The sequence below is a fragment of the Alosa sapidissima genome, chromosome 14 (genome assembly GCF_018492685.1).
Source record: "Alosa sapidissima isolate fAloSap1 chromosome 14, fAloSap1.pri, whole genome shotgun sequence".
Lineage (NCBI taxonomy): Eukaryota > Metazoa > Chordata > Actinopteri > Clupeiformes > Clupeidae > Alosa > Alosa sapidissima.
In genome coordinates, this window is record NC_055970.1 from 27,704,564 (window position 1) to 27,722,429 (window position 17,866).

The window sequence follows — 17,866 nt, forward strand, 5'->3', positions numbered from 1 at the left end:
AGTGTGTAGGCCAATCGGCCCACCATTTTTTTCTACTTCGCCACCTACAGATGTTTTACCGGTATGATATTTCGAAACGCCATGTTATTTCCCATAGACATTCGACGCCCGGAAGTTGGATGGATACGGAAGTTACGGAGGCGGGACTTATTCTGGAGAGGTCTATCGGCTCCAGAAACTTCTTCAACTCAAAGTGTTAATGTAATGTGCGGAGGAGGGTGGTGATCTGAGGGATGCTTTGTCTGTATTTGTGTCACAATCTGTCTTTGTTCAGATTTGCCTGTTTTTTGGTGGTTATTTCAAAGTCTGAGATTTACATATATGAAGGAGGAAACAACCATGTTTCCCGTTCATGGTAGTGTTGTGGCCATGCACCAAACTCTACTTATTCAACAAAACCAAGGTAAAACAGGTTTTCCATTCTATGTAATCTTTAAAACTTTGTTGTTGCATGATAGCTGCCCATGTTTTGAAATCCTACACAACCTAATTATAAGCTGTGTTAGATAGATAGATAGATAGATAGATAGATAGATAGATAGATAGATAGATAGATACTTTATTGATCCCCAAGGGGAAATTCAAGGGTCTCAGTAGGTTAGGTCTGAGGCCAGAGGCCTCACCAGGCATGGTGACTCTGGTAGCATTCCACAGCTTCTCTTCTAGTTGTAGAATAATCCTCTTGTTTTTACTGCACATAACCTTCTATCAAATTCAACCTACTCTTGTTCAGTAATGAAACCATGCCAGCAACCCGTGAGTTTCAGGTGCAACTTCTATCTATCTTCAGAAGAACTGGGTCTTCGAAGTCTATTCACTGTCTTTTCACATAACTTAAAAAAGTACTGGTCCAATGCATTTAATTTTTTATAAATGCTGTATATATAAGGCAGAGGGTAACCATATCTCAGGCCAACATGATCTTCCTGATTAAGGGGTCGACCAATTATCGGCCTGACCTATTGTCTGTGCCGATATTCAGCATTTATATGGTTATTGGTATCGGCCATTTTTTAAGCCGATTTGCAGATAAAGTACATTAATTTTAGAATGCGCTACTTTGCTTCTGATGCACCAGCCTCTCTCTGTCTGCACTCACCACTCTGTGGTAGAGCAATGTCCCGCCCACCCCACCATCTAATTTGCTAGGCGTCACAATCGATCATTTACTGTGTAGCCTAGGACTAGTCCATGCAAGTGCATTAGACTACCGTATATTATAAAACTTCAGGGAGTTTTTTTTTTTTTTCCATTTGTTTTTTTTAATTGTTTAATTCTATTTAAAAAATGTTGTTGGGATCCCCTTGCATTTTTGTGTTGTGATCATTATGAAAAGTTCTCTGAAAAACATATTCAAGGCATTTCGATGATTATGTCCATTTTCATTTTTACAGCAGACATATCGGTTCAAAATATTGTTATCAGCCTCCTTGATTAGTAAAAATCAGTATCAGCCCTGAAAAAGCCATATCAGTCGACCTCTATTCTGGATATGAATCCAGCTCAGAATGAAGATGCTGGAATTTGGTTTCATTCTAGAGACAGACAGACAGACAGACAGATAGATAGACAGATAGATAGATAGATAGATAGATAAATAGATAGATAGATAGAGAGACAGATACTTCATATATCCCAAGGACAATTCAGGAAGTTCTTGGTAATATATGGCTATATATATTATAATAATATATTTATTTTTCATTGTCTGGTCATTGCTGGTCTTCCTGATATCAATTCTAGTCATTCAACACATTTAGCCTGCTTTATTTAACCTCCAGGTTACAACTCACTTACTATTTGTGGTTTTGGTACTGTCATGTTATGGTTATGGTTATGGTTATGGTTATGGATTTAGCAGATGCCTTTGTCCAAAGCGACACATAAATACAAAACAACATAATAATATTTAAAATTGAACAGGGAACAGATTAGAATGTAGGTCAAATATAATAAGGAGAATAGTTATAATACACAACAATATCAATTCAATCAATAGCCTAATAAAAAAGCAATGGAAAAAAAGGGGAAAGGCAATAATAAAACAATAATGTCTATTTAATCAATAATATAAAAACAATGACATGCTGAGACTACATTAAGGAGAATATCAATAATAAACAATAATGTCAAATTAATTAACAGCGAAATTAAAATAAAACAACATTATACAAACCATAACACATAAGCGCTTAAACAACTAAGTATATGTTGAATAGGAATGTCTTTAGACCCCTCTTAAACGACCCAAAACTACCACAATGTTGTCAATTGTATGAAAAATAAAAATTGTAGGCTACAGTAAATTGATGTAAAAAAACAGTGCATTGTTATTAGTGTTAATTGATATTGAAATAATATTTTGGAGGGGGCTGCCTCAAGCTTATTTAGGCCTATAAAAAGATGACCACAAACTCAAATCTAAGAAGAGGCACACAATCGCTTTTGTGGTTTGTACTTTTGAGGTCAACAGAAAGAAGGATTAAAACACGAGCCTACATTATCATGATACATTACCGTAATTCACTTACATGCCAATGTGCGACGGTCGCAATTAATGCACTAGCCAGGTCCAACTTGCATTGAGTTACTTCACGCCATGAGTTTCACCGAGTTTACATCCGGGTTTTTTCCCTAGGCAATGGAGGCGTAGTACCCCCGTTCCTTAGGCAAAGTGAAATAAATTCGCCGCACCGTCACACGAAATAGCTCGCCTTTTCAATCATATTTTCCTTGCATTTCAGCAACTCTCTCGCTACACAACCATCCTCTTTATGACAGTTTTTATTTTGACGAATGAATTATATGGTGGTATGATATATTTTAAGCTTCGTGTTCCATTCTTTTCCTGTCCCATTCTTTCTGCCTTCCTGTGCGCATTGATATTTAGTGTGCTATGGTTGGGGGGTGAATGAGATTGAAGAAGAGTTCTTGTTTTGTATCTCAGTTTCTCTCTTTTTAGACATTTTAAAAATCCATTTGTTATATCGTTGTCGTGCGCCATGACGTGTATTTGGACATATGCAGCTTAAATAGGCCTACATGTTTAGGACGAAATTCGGTTGCGAAATACCGGGCTGTTTGTAAATATTTATTTAAATAATTTGTGTGAGGAGAGCAGGGTTTGACTGCTGCTCAAGTGAGTAAAACAGAGGAGGGTAAGTGCACCTTGGGATCTTTTTATTATTATGTGAACTTTTATGTCCTCCATTACGAAACTTCCATTGCTTCGACATCCATTTGTGTAGTTATTTGAAATTGCGTATTGGAATTCAACTCGATAGTGGGCAATAGCAAGGATAGGGGTTTTGTTCATTTACCTTATTCTAGGAGTTGAGCAATATCTTGCAACTGCACAGCTATTGGATAGTAGCGAGCGTAGTGCATAAAAGGGGCAGAATCGAAGTTGCTGCTGATTCTGTTATACAATAGGCACGTTTGACTTAGACGTGATATTATGCATAAAAGAAACGTGACAGTCTTGTGTTATGAACTGTATTTGTGGCATTATGATACAACAAAAGCAGAAATTCCACATATTGCCATGTAGTCATTTGCATGCCTATGCTCCAGATCACTTGCTCACGAGTAGGCTACTGGCCACTAAAGTGTATTTTAGCCAGTATTTGGAAATTAACTCTTTGTAGCCTACATAATGAATATGACGTTTTGGCTCAAAGTTAATTTATAGCTATGGTGCCACACGGGCCAGTGAAATGGTGCTGAGGCGATTCTTTTATTTGTTGATAGACGTGTAGTAAGAAGAAAGAGGGCAACTTCGGCTAGGTAAATGATAATGGACGAACTTTATCGTGTCGAGTAGGCTACGAACGCTAAGTAACTCATGGCATGTTCCAAATCGACTTGTTCTAATTTATTGTGAAAACAGTTACCTGAGTGCCTGCACGCTCGGAGGATAACCGAGTCGAGTTTAGGCCTACGCGCTGAGAGTAGGCTAGATTTCTTGGGGTAAGTGACAGGAGGTGCTGTGGATATCTATGCTGTATCTTCCTGTTTGCATTATATTAATAGGCCTACTGGTGGCACGTTGATGACTTCCGAAGCGTTTGATGACGTTTAGCCTGCGAGAGTCAGAAATGTCCGTTCACTTTTTAATCGCTGCATTTTTTTCATGGACCAGAAATTGTAGATTGTTCATGGTCGTTATACATACCATTCAAGATGTATGCCTCTAGTTATTGTTAAATGGTCCTATAACCAACGTTTTTCTTTCACATTTTCTGCATGGAGAAATTAAGACACTGGTGAAGTGGCGGGGCATGGATGGAGTAGACCTACCTAGTCTAGCCTACCTGTATTTCAGCCAAGGCTACTTTGGATTGTCGATTGTTAGCCTGATGCCAAGCGTGAACCTCACATTTGAAATAGAGATAGGCTTATTTGTTTTACTGCTAGATAGCCTATAGTGTTCTGCGAGTATGGTCCATTTATTTGTGGCGCAAAAACACAAGCCAACTCCATGTAGTTTCTTTATTGTCTGAATACCCATACAGTAGGCTAGATCTTATAGGCCTATTGTATATCACATTGTGTAGGCCTATTTCACAGACTATTGTATGTTTTGTAAGACATCTTTAAAGTTGAAAGTACTTTAATCAGTCACAAACTGTAATTATTGAACATCACAAGTGAATTATAGTAACTTATATGATCTTAAATCTGGACAGAAATATGATTGCTGTTGGATCTGTCTCAAGCAGTGGAGTGGCCTTCACTCAGACACAGTCTTCAGACAGAAAGTGTTCTCCCCATCTTACTCACTACTTATGACCTTGCTATGCTATTACAGCAATTTCTTTGTTCTGTTGTAATTTTAGAATGAAGAAGCAGTGCTGTAATAAAAATGACAGACCAATTAAGTATTGTTACTTTGCAGAAGGCCCACATATCAGTATAATAGCTTATAAGTCTTTTATGTTTTAAAGTCCTTGTTCTTCATCCGTGGCTGCTTTAAAAGTATGAGAGAGTTCTCTATTTTTTGCCATCCTAAACAAATACAATCACAGCTGATTGCCCAGTTCACCTATGTATCCTAATGACCTCTTCTGATTGTTACTCTCTAGCATTTGCCTATGTCCACTGAGGTTTAGTAGTTTTATGGATTTGATGTGTTTGGAAATGGAAACCGAAATTTGCAAATGGCACTGTTGAAAATTCAAAAACTAGGAGGAAAATATATTCAGGAATATAATGTAATAGACCTGTGTGGTTCAGATCCAGTTGTCACTGACTAACATGAATGCAAAAGGTCTACAGTGGTAATACGTAATTGTGTATCACTTTATTTAGTTTCACTTTGTTTTGAAATGGTCATTTTTAGATGTCATCAATATCACTCCAAGTCAGCATGATATTTGCATGTTTGATTTAAGGGCATGTTATCCTCATTGCATTCCATATGGTCTCTAAGTACTTGATAGAAATGCACATAGTGCATTATTTCCTATTGTTCACATCTTGCAACAGCTTTGTTGTTTTATTATGTATGTCTGTCTTAAGGGCACCAAAATGCCTCTTGACAGAATAGCGATATTGAGAGATTGGTTGTGTGCCTCTTTTGAGAGTGTGATCATCTGTATAAAGGTACGATGAGACAGGGGTGACTAGATAGTGGTGAAGAGAGAAAGTCATTGGAATGCCTGTCACACTTATACATAACCTCTTTCACAATGTGTGACATGGAGGTGGATGGCCCTCCCTGAAAAAGGTAATTGGTGAACTATACTACTACTTCATCAGCATCAAAGTGTTGGACCGCTTCCCCATCCTCCTCAGAAAGGAATGCCTACTGAGAACGGTGAAATGCACATTTTATGTTGTCATGCCAATTATTCATCCAACTCGATTGTCTTTCATTATCTATGACTTTGCTTAAATGCACGTACCAGATAGAATGGGACATAGAAGTAGCTACAGCCCATGTATGTTTGTGATAGTCAGCCAGTCAGTTTGCACTCTAGCCAGGAGAGAGAAGAGGACATAAAAAAGGTGTGACTGTATGTGTGTGTGTGAGAGAATGGATACCAGTTGATGTAGCCAGGTGGTGAGTCTGTGTAATGGCCCCAATGTTATTATTGTCCTCTTGGCACTAGGCCTTGGCCGGAAATCAATGGGACGACTCGGCGGCTGTAACACTGCCTCTATTCGCCGGCTTCCTCTCACAGTTTTCACTGTTTATTAATTGCCTTAACTTGGACGGCAAAGACAGTTTAGTATTGTTATTTGTTTTTTGCCTTCCACCAATGTTGGCAGATGCTCTGTACATTGCTTCTGCTATTCTGTTCTCAAAACACCAGAAGTGAATGCAATCAGGTTTTATGTTAGTCCGTTAGTCTCCCTTAAATGAACGGTCTGGAATGGAGTATACCTTATGTGTGTACTTTAAGACACTTTCATCACAGAATTGGTGATGCCTTTTGTGTTTACTTTCAAGAATAACAATTCAAGCTATGTAAGTAATGGGTCATAATTTGGGATTTGTATTTATTTGAGCAATTTGCATTTCAAAGCTTCAGAAAAACATGTTAATGGCAAATAAGTCTGTGTAATGTAACTGTGGCAGACTTGTAACATGCATGAACATGCAGTTCAGTCTGTTGTGCATGACTGATGTTCCTTAAGATGGAGTGAAGCCTTGGAGTGAAGGAAAAAAACACATTGAAGAGGGAAAGAAAGCCGTCTGTGGAAACCCCTTATGTTTCATCAGCATAATCTTAGGCTGTTCAGTTATGACTGGTTTGGACCTGGGATGAACTCTCACATTTCTGCTGGGAGAGGGAGATGGGTGCTTGTGGGGCTGAGAGCAAGGCTGAGTGAACGATTGCCAATTAAGAAACCAAGGGAGTACGATGGGAAGGCATTAACAGTGTGTCAGTGTAGTAGAGAGAGAGACTAAATGTGTATCAAGCAGAAAGATGGAGATACAGAGATAAACTGTTAGTGCTAAATTTACCAGCTGAGTAAGTGAGTGAGCGTGAGAGCCAATGGACAAGTGCAACAACTTCATCGGGAGTGGCAGAGAAGAGTAGCCCGTTAATTTGCCCCCTTTCCTGCTGTGTGTGAGTGAGGGAGACAAACCCACACTCTGACCTGTCAGTGCTGCTGGGTGTCTCTCTGCAGGATCATTAGAGAGTGGAGATGCTTCTGACAGAAATTTTGACTTCTTCCCTTTGCTCTTGTTTTGCAGCCCAAGATCCCCCTCACTGCAAGTTGGATGGTGTTCAAAACAGCAGACACAGTGAAGGTAAGCTGCCGTCATCCCTCCCAGGGGGGGGGGTAGGTGATGGTTGGGGTATTAATCTCAAAATCAAATGAGTTCATTAGCCTTGTAATCCTTTTAATTGCTTTCATCCTGCTGATCTTGGGTATTGCAGCGAGCAAAGTTTTTTTTTTTATATGTTCTTCTCCAGTGTAATATTTTGCTATGAAATGTGGCATGTTTCAACATGTTTTAAAATAATGTATTTCACTCTGTGCAAAGCTAGCTTTTTTCCATGTCAACAGATCATCATAGGCAAAAGTGGGACTGGTCAAATGGATTAATCTATATTAGCATCCATAAACATAGGTCAGAGAAGGCTTATCCAGATACCTTAGGAGAACTCATTCCTGTTTTGTGAAGACACTGAAACAAAGATAGGATAGTTAACTTTTATAGCAGTGTTTTACAGAAACAGAAAATTATATGTTTCAGTAACTACTTAGAAACTTGCCACAGGAAATACACAAGTGAATTAACTATGTAATCATTTGTTTTTGAGTGGGATATAAAACAAATTGGTCAGCGTGATTATACAAGTTGGGACGAAAGTAAAGGTGCCATTACTAAAGTAGGTCTATGATGCTTTTGGACTGACAGCAACAGAGTCTGTCTTTTCTTTATCTTAAGATCTTGCTAATAAATGCTCACACATTTATTATTGATACTATTATGTATGGAAATGTTGTAGTTTATTAATGTCATTGGCTTATACTACTATTACTGCTGCTACTATTACTACTATGACTATTTATTTATTTATGTATGTATTTTTTTATTATTATTATTATTATTATTATTATTATTATTATTACAATACATATCACAAATGACCAGATCTGGATATACTGCACCAGAAATGTAACTTAAGTAAAGTTTGTCATATAAGGTGCCTTGAGAGATTGTTGTGGTCCAGGGATATACTGTAGCTAAAAGCAACAGAGAGAAGTTGCTTCAGTAATGGCATGCAGTAGTCCAGCAGATGTGCTGACATAGAAGGCCCAGGTTGGACTGACAATTGGCAGCCTGAGCAGCCATACATCATACACAGTCCCCTACACACATCCGTGCACACACACACACACACAGAGCAGCTCAGATTTGAGACGGATGAATGTCTGGTTGGTGAAGCACGGAGAGGCGGCCTGTGTCATCAGTCATCATCACACTGCAAATGGCTGCATGTGTGGCTGCAGTCACACAGATGAAATCTCCCTTGGCCTTCTTACAGTAATATTGAGAGTAATGTTATGCCACTGAATTGATATGAGGTTCCCCTTCACTACTGCACTCTGGCTTATTTATAGTGACCATTATTTAAGTTGTCACTGTGAGCACAAAACCAAGTTAGTCTGTATCAAATAAGAAATAAGATGAAATAAATTGTCCCTCTCTCTCTTTTGCTCACTGACTTAACAGGCTAAGAGCTGTCCAAGACTGAGCTGTCCACAGAGGGGATCAATGATGGAATTACAGAACCTCCAGGAGGCCCTGAAAGTGGAAATACAGGTCCATCAGGTATTGCATTCAAACCAAACCATTTTCAACCATCATAAACAACTTACTTCAGAATATGATCACACATTGCACATGCATAAATGTGTTAAATGGATATCAGACATTGTCAGATCACCCATGCACAGGGTGATTGATGAGGTAATTAACAATCTCTTATAGAAATGTAGTAATTCTCAGAAATAATGTATAGTAATATCTATACAATTCATCAAGTGAAGTTTGATGTACTACTGTGGGGCATTTCAGATGCTAACCAGTGTTTGACCTACTGTAGAGGGTCAGGGTCAGGGTGTTTGACCTACTGTAGAGGGTCAGGGTCAGGGTGTTTGACCTACTGTAGAGGGTCAGGGTCAGGGTGTTTGACCTACTGTAGAGGTTTTAGGAGTTTAGTAGTTTTCTGCCTCCTATTAAATATGTGTAATTTCTAAAAGTGACATGGGTGGCATCATTTTCAGTAACTGGTACCAGCATTTCCCCATAGTAGAGAAAGCTCCTGATTTGTATCTTTTTTCTATGTCTTTGATTATCTCCACTTATTTGTAACTAAATATACACTCCAAAGTCTGAACTTTTCATTTATTTCACCACTTTTTAACATATGCAGTGTAATAACTCCATCCAGTCTTGTTGTCTAAGCAGAAATGTACTGCCTAGTATTTATCTAGCAAAACGTGTCTAATATCTACTCACCATCCCCCTTTGATTAGATGTAAATCACTAAAGGTGTTTCTTCAAAAAACATAGTCTTTTAAAATAGTATAGAAAAGAATATGGCTGTAGTAGAGCTATAGGATGCGTTGTAATTCTAAAGTTTAAATATTCAGGTCTGGATAAGAATTGCAATTTTATAACACAGCATGCTACCATCTTTAAATAATACCTATTATCATGCTTATGATACAGCAACTAAACTGCTATACCATCAGTACCATTGACATTCCACTGGATATTCAGAAGTGGTTTTGTACTTTTCTATTTTTCTGCCTGCATGTAAGAATGTGATAGTTTCCAGAGTGGAAATATTGAAACCAACACTGCCTTTAAGCTGACCTAGAATGAGTCATTATTTATGCTGTCTATTGCTATGACTCTTTTAATGTTTATCTGGTTCTACCTAAGTCAGAAAATAGCTAACCAGTGAAAGTTCCACACATCCCTCAATAAAGCTTCTCAGGCTATACGATGTTTATAATACCAGATTTAAGGTTTACTGCACAATAGAGGCTAACTTTTTTAATGTTTGTTTTAAAATGAGTCCACATTTTCAAAATATTTTAGCATCATGCTGTCTTGAAGGATATTTCAGAAGAAAAATGCTTATTGTCTGCATGTCTAAGAACATAACGTTCTAACGTTCTAGAAATAAATGTGCTTTTTTCACACAACATGTACCTCTTCACGACAGTCACTGAACTTTCAGTCGGTTGGCCACATTCAGAAACACTTCAGGCTTGCCTTTCAGAATGTGTCACATCTAATTGTATGAGTACCTTCCTCCCTGAGGCTGAGCCTGGGGGATGGGCTGCTATTCTTATCTGCAATACAGCCAGATGCCTCTAGAGGCCACTGCACTAACAGTAAGAAGTGCATGGAAGATGGGCTACAAGGATTCTAGATGTGTGAAATGGATCCCTCCTGTAACATGGATAAAGCAGGTTTATATTTTTTGCAAAGATGAGAAATAAAACCAGACATAGACTCTATCCATTATATGTTCCTCCCTGTCCTTTTTATAAAGATTTGTTTTGTTGTTTTGGACGATCAGCTTGCATCAAGTATAGATGTAGGGTACAGTTTATTGGGAATCAATATTTATCCTAGAGTATTGTTTGATGAACTTAATAAAAAATGAACACAGCCATAACCTTTCAGTCTTTATTTGTGCTGCCTACTTATTGTATTCCTTGTCCCTGTAGAAAGGTTTTATAAACTGCAAATGTGTGATTGCTTTGTAACCATGGTAACATGAACAAGACTGACCTGATCAGCCTTATTAACTTGGCAGATTCATTTTCTCAATAGAAAGTAGCGGTACGAGATTGTAGACTTCACAACACTCAAAATAGGAGACTGCTCAGATAGCTTTTTGCAGATCAAGTCAGACAAACAAAGCTGCACTGTAATGGAGGAGATGAAACCATGGAAACGACAAGAATTTCTAAAGTGCCCATGTTTATACAAGACACTCCACTGCAGCACAAAATCAATGAGCTTTCACTCTGCCCTCCAGTCGCCCACTGTGTTTGACTACTGTGCTAGTGTATGAGTCTGTTCGAGTGACAGGGGACAGAAGCAGCAGCAGCAGCAGCAGCAGCTGTAGTGGTGTGGGGACATTCTGGCTCTCCCACTGACAGCATCACAAATGAGTCAAGCTTTCCTCCCTTTAACCTCATTCAGTTATTTGCAGGAGAGATTTGTTTCGCCTGCCTGTCTCCATCATCCCCTGATGCAATATAAAGAGCTAGGGCCCATATTGCCCAACTAACATCGTATGGTATTGACCAAAGTGTTGTGTAGTATTAATGATACACTTTTCTTTCTTTGTAGAAACTTGTGGGCCAAATGAAGCAGGATCCACAGGTAGAGCAAACCTTCTCATGTGGTGTTTTTCTCCTAATTCTCCTCTTAAGTGAAAACCAGTGTCCTTTGTCATTGTCACCTCAAATATCATTGCTCTTTGTCATTTCACCACTTTTTCCACCAAGTAAAAAACACCGACTGGCTCACTTTTCTCCCCTAAAACATATACTCATAAAACAAGGCCAGAGATCTCTCATAACTCCCTGCCCTGAGGTTTTCAAATTCTCCTGGGCAGTTGTGCTAACTAAGCACTGATGACTCACTCCTTTAGTCAGTCCAGCTTGCTGCACAGTATGAACCTTTCTTCACTGTCCCACAAGAACTTGTGTGGAGTTATGTGCTCTTTCTAAAAAACAAGCGTCTTCAATGTCATGGAATAATCTGCCAGTGTCACTTTATATATTTAAATCTCTGTCTAGTTCTCCTTCACATACTCTCTCTTTCATAAATAGCTACATTCTTCATCTATCTTCAGCTGTTCTGCTAAAGGTTGTAGGAGGGAAAATCAGCATTTACAAGGTTGCTTCTTTTCTTTGCAGAATGCTGAATTGAAGAAGCAGCTCCATGAGCTCCAAGCCAAGATCACTGCTCTGAGTGAGAAGCAGGTAGGCTGCCAGAACCAATACTCCAAATGTATGGTATCAAAACTTTTTCTTCGAGTTGGCAAATCAAAAGGAGATAGAATGAATCTTGTTTCAGAATAATAAAATCAGAGCTTATACTGTTATTATGTCTAAAGCTTTAACAGTGCAACATATCATTGCAATCATATTCAATGAATATAGCAGCATGGAAACACTGTATACAAGCTATATTTTTTCAGGGTATGTTTTCATTATGCATTTAGTTGATAAGCCTCTCATATTATGTTTTTTTTTTTTTCTGTACGGTATCTGGAGTTGTATAGTGGGTATTAGTGGATGTGATAACCTTCCACCCAGTTGATACCACTAGTAGTTTCTCATTTCCTGTGGCAGTGGCCCAGCAACAAGCTGTGTTGTGGTTGGTCGCTTGGTTCTGCCTGTCAGCAGTCCTTCATGGGGTAATCAGCTGAGGCAAAAATTCAGCCTTTGATCACTTAAAATTGGGAAGAAGGACTAGTGCTTATTGTGATTATTACTGTGTGTTTGTAGCGTTGCTTTAGTCAGATCATTCATAATATTTCTAGTATGGAATTTTGGAGAATTGCTACCTACTGTAAATCAATAGACATGGCAGCAGCATAAACAATGCTCATTTGCGGTCTGCTTAATTGCACCTGCTTCTCATATGCATTTCTCAGAACTGGCTATTATGGCATTGCTCCTTTAAGAAACAGTTTTGATATGTAGGTCCTTCGACGATCCCTAGGCTGTGTTGTGCTTTATAGCGACCTTTGATTGGGACAAGATTGAGTCACACAGCTTGCTAAGGAAGCCTGTTGAGCGTTACACTCCAGCTCCTCTGGGTCCAATTTGCCCTGTAGATGCATAGGGATGATGTCTTAAGAAAGGCCCCACCTGTCACTTATCGATTGGCCACTCACCAAGCCCTTTTGTTCACACCACCATGGAGGTTTTTAAAACGTCAACTTTTATTGCCGCTTCAGGAGGTGAAAAAAGGACCTATATTTGCTTCTAAAAGAAGAATAATTGAGGTGGTGACTCAGCTGAGCTTGGAGCTTTTGTCATACCTTAATTGAAGTGCCATTTCCCCCCCTTTCTGTTCCTTTTTGTGAGTTGTATTAGTCTTAAGAAGGCGAATGCTGTCTGGCCCTCCACTGAGGCAGGCTATGTAATGTAATATTGTTTGCAGTGAACGCAGGAAGCTTTTTCACTCAGGCTTTGTGTGCATTGATAATTGATACTGCCAGACCCTCTCTCCCCTTTATTTCTCACTCCCCCACGCCCCACAAGGAGGTTTAACAGCCAGGCAGCTGCTGAGGAAGGAACACTACGATTTAGTCCCCCAAATATGGGCCCCTCAGCATGATCTGAGCATCACTTATCCCAGAGCTCAATTTGATTTTGCTTAACATGTATGTGGGAGGATGGTTATGGTTATGGTTATGGGATTTGGCAGATGCTTTTGTCCAAAAAAAGTTGTAGTTGTTCAAATGTATGTTCTGCTGTGTACCCAATGACCAACCAGCCCTCACCTGACTGACCTCAGTCATCTGCCCCAGGGCAAGGTCAGAGTATTTTTTTCACATCACGTTCTTTATATATTTGAAAAAATCAGATGCAAAACCCTTTAAATCTGTCTGACAACTTTTCTTTTAAATGAGCATTTTTGATCAGACTCCTATACTGTAGGTCTTTGCCTACAAATTGATATTTCAGACCAGGAAGAGAGTGGTATTTAGCAGGTTTTTAAGTGAAATTATTAATGTATTCGCTCACCATCATTATCTCATTTTTGACAGAGGTGTCGTTTAGAAGCCTTTCCATCTGAACTCTTCATTTATTCCTGAATCCCCACTGCCCCCCTTGGCCCGCAGTGCTAGTTCCTCTGTTTGTTTTCTCTATTAATGTGTGATGTTCAAATTACCCCATTTCCATGGAGATCAATGCCTTGTACATAGAATTTAAGGGATAAATACTCAAGCCTGATGTTTGAAAACACATTAGTCCTACCAAAAACGCTTTCACTAGTTTGCTGCTATCATTAAGTATGAGTTGGCGCAATAGCTTCTATCTTAATAAGATGTCATGCTCAGCTGTAGGGGATAGCTTTTACCATGCATCTCTCTTTAGCCAACGTCTTTGTTCTAAGTCCCAACTCAGTAAGCTTCCTCAAAGCTCTACCTCTGGACCATTAGCCGTGACACTGCATTTTGAATTTGTGCTTTTTGATCAGAGGTTAGGTCTTGACTTTTTGCTCTCTCTAAAATGGTTCTTGCTTTTGAGTGAGCCCCTTTTGCCTCATCAAAGAACTCTTCAGATGCTGGACTTCTCATCTGAACCATCATAGAACGTGGCTCAGTAATAACTAGTGTTTCCAAGGGCATGGGGATAAAGGAGTGATTTTGCACTTGTTTCTTTCATAGTACAGAGCAGGGTCATAGGCAAAGAGGGATATAGGATTTGTAAAAGTGTGTCTGGAGAGTGCAGGGTAGCAGACATCTCCCGATGAAATAGTGCCTTTTAAAGGTCTGTTTTCACTTGTCTATTGCTGGAAAAGGCATTTTCATCTGCATGTTTAAGACTTGGTGATTGGTCCCAGTTTATGAGATGTAGCTGGCATATTCCTTAGCCTTAAATACCTTAAATTACCTTAAAGTTAGATAACTTAATTTACTATACACAATTTTCAGGTTGCAGGTTTAATGAAGTCTTTTAATTGTGCCCTTTGACGGCTAGAGAGATCTCTAACCATAGTAGGCGTTTGTCAATATATTTTAATACAAAGTCAGCAAATAACCAAAGGACTTACAATGTGAGAAGATACTTGCAAGATATTTTTAAGTTTACATTTATTTTTCCCCCCAATATGAACAGTCCCACAGGAAGCTTAATACCACCTTGGCTTTTCTCTGCTCATAGTTTAATAGACACCCACTAAAAAACAAAACATGTCAATCAATATACCCACCTGCATGGACACTTTCCCTGTGAAGCTCTAGAATCTACTTAGAACAGACTTGGAAAAATCCAATTTCATATGGATTTCTTTTTCCTTTTGTTATGTTGGATTAATCAAAGGCCCTATTTTGACAGTGGAAATGGCTGTTGGAAATGACCGTATGTCTGCAATGTTGTACAAGAAAAGTGTGAGCTCGTGATAAAGGCATTGAGTGGGTAGAGCTAGACCCAAATGAATTAGTTAATGTTTGGTTAAAGCCAACCAGTAGCATTGTCAAGCAATCAATTTTAAGTTAATGCTTTAGGCAAGATTACGTATTACTTAAGATTAATTAAGATTACTTAATTATATTAAGTTATGAAGATGGCAATACCACCTCAGATTCTGAACAGCGTTCACCGGGAGTTGCAAAGAACATTTAAATGTGTTTAATGGAAAATATTTGCGACTTTAGAGCGAGGTGTGTAAAACGAGGAAAAGCTTACATCTTTGCTAAAATGTTAAATGAATCAGCAGACACTTTTGGCATTTGCAGCAGTGCAATTTGTGGGAGCAGAAGAGGTCAGCTCTATTTTCAATGGAAATTAAAGTTTTAAGATGGAAACCCAGGTTTTCATAGTGGGGTGCTTTCACTCTCCAGCCAAGCTGAGTAAGTAAGGGACACTATTTTTCCATTATTCTCACTGTCAAACGTGATATAAAATCACTGTCTGCAATGCTGCTGTCTTGCTTTGAATGAATTGATGTTCTGCAATTTAGTACATCAAACACCAGGATGTCACTGATCTTTTAAAAACTTGATGCAGACTGGGCAGCTAAGACTACCGCCATGTGCAGTAATCTCCAAACCAGTTTCAGCATGAATTACCATACAGTTGGTGCAGTAAACAAAAAACAGACAATAGCCACAGGGCTGTGCTTGTACTAAAAAATAAAGGATATTTTCACAATTATAGACATATCTGTAGTGCTAAGAAAGAACAAACAAGCATACAGTAACTGCTCAATGATTTTAGAAGTCATTTGTCCAACTTGATCTAGGACTCTGAGGAATCTTACAATGCAGGAGTTCAAAAGATTGATATGTGACTTAATATAAAGTTGAAAAGGCATTCAGAACATGTCTGGTGGTGGAGGTTATTGTACAATGTTTATAACAATACCAGTGGTATTAAATGGTTCCTAGAGTGTTGATGAGTGTACATATTATATAGGAATATAGGATAATATTGGATAATACAGTGTGATTTTTGAATGTTAAAAGTGAATAAACTCTTTTGAGAGGTGGATAAACTCTAAGAAGAGGTGGGTAAACTCTATTTCTGAAATTTCAGTGGTGGATAAACTGTGTTTACTTGCACCCTGCTTATGGTGATAGGTTATTGAGGGTTTTTTGTGATCTCTCTTTCATAGTAACAGGTGTAACATGCTGGATGTCTCGGGAGAGCTACATCTGAGTCAGGGAACAGGGAGCAGCTGGCCAGATTTGTTTTTTAGAACGGTCCTAAATTTGTTGCGTTTTTTTTTTTCCTTTTATTTGTTTACCGTTGCCACCTGTGCCTGTGGTAGTGCTGTGTCCATGTCTGTCTCCAAAATCTCTGCGGTCTCCATACAGTGCCTTCCCCAACCCAGTCACCCCAACACCTGCATCCCTTTCTTATAGGGCTGGTGTTGGCACCCATCCCCTGTGCTCTCACGTTTACACTCCTGGTGTCAGAGGCTGTAGAAGCGGCACCAATGTCAGTGGGCTAGGATCTGTGATCTTGTGGATCATTCGGCCTTGTGAAATAAAGACGACATTGTACTTCTCTTTTCTGAATTTCATTTTTTGAGAAGTTGACATCTTGTGCATGCCTCAAATATCATAAGATCAGGGCAGGCATCTAAACCAATTTGGTAAAAGCCTATAACAAAAAAGAGAGTTATCTCACATACTCCTTATCTGGCTCCCAATGTCATGTTCTTTGAGTCATGTATCTAAAGGGAATGGGTACTTTCCCCACAATAACACTGATGCAGGATGACCTGCTGTAGATGCAAGGATTATAAAGCCATGCAAACTAAACCAGCTCGTTTTAATCCAGGCTCCACTGTAGCAAATCTTAAAAATAGCACTGTGTATGTATACGTAGTATATCTTGCTAAACCTGGTCTCTCAGCTTTTCCTTTCGTTGTGTCAATGGGGCTTGGCCATTTCCATTCATAGGGTGTAAGAAAGGGGAAGTGTATTTCCGTTCGGCCCAGTGCCTCTCTGTGTCAGGATGTCAGCTCTAGTCTTCTGCGCCGGTGCGCCCCGGCCCTCTGCTCGCCCCATCTCCCAAACCCAGACACTCAAGAGTGGCAGGCAGGAGCGGCTGGGGGAGGGGCAGGACCAGTGTGGCCAGGGGGAGGGTGGAGGCTGCCATTGGAAGTGGAGCCATCTGTACGCCCTGGAAGGGAGGTGTCATGAAGAGTGGGGGGTAAATAAAAGCAGAGGATATCGTGAGTTGATGATGATGAACAGGCCTCTCAAAGGTGCCTCCTGTTGGCTGAGTACAGGAGGCAAGATTCTGCTTGACCAGATTACCTTTTTATGTACATGGTGACATAGTCACAGAAGCCCACGTCACCCCTCCCCACCTGCAGCTGCCTCCTCTGTAATCTCTGGGAAGTCTACATTAAATTAATCTCCTGACAACTAGGATCACCCTTCTGTGACCAAGATGAGTGGCCACAGTCCCTCTCCGTATACATGATTCTACCCACAGCTGGCACTTAAAGAGGACATTACCTCAAATAGTCTGTTAGGATGTCCCCCTTTTGTGTAAGATTGGAAATGTGTTAAAACACAGTTGTGGGGAGTCTGAGTTTTAATTTATGTTGACCTCAGGCTCAGGCACACTCCCAGTCTGATCTGTTAACATCCAGAACCATTAGCTTGTGTCC

General features: G+C 39.4%; 1 protein-coding gene across 4 annotated transcripts in view; it reads left to right on the top strand.

Moving 5' to 3' along the window:
• The first annotated feature begins 2,911 nt into the window (after positions 1 to 2,911).
• The window catches only part of phf21aa (PHD finger protein 21Aa), a 42,697-nt gene continuing 27,742 nt past the window's right edge, over positions 2,912 to 17,866 (top strand). For all 4 annotated transcript variants that reach the window (XM_042061585.1, XM_042061586.1, XM_042061584.1 and 1 more), the window contains exons 1-5: positions 2,912 to 3,158; positions 7,208 to 7,264; positions 8,699 to 8,797; positions 11,345 to 11,377; positions 11,917 to 11,982. In XM_042061585.1, the coding sequence (XP_041917519.1) occupies positions 7,235 to 7,264; positions 8,699 to 8,797; positions 11,345 to 11,377; positions 11,917 to 11,982 (228 nt within the window). In that variant the 5' untranslated portion in view covers positions 2,912 to 3,158; positions 7,208 to 7,234. The remainder of the gene's footprint in view (positions 3,159 to 7,207; positions 7,265 to 8,698; positions 8,798 to 11,344; positions 11,378 to 11,916; positions 11,983 to 17,866) is intronic.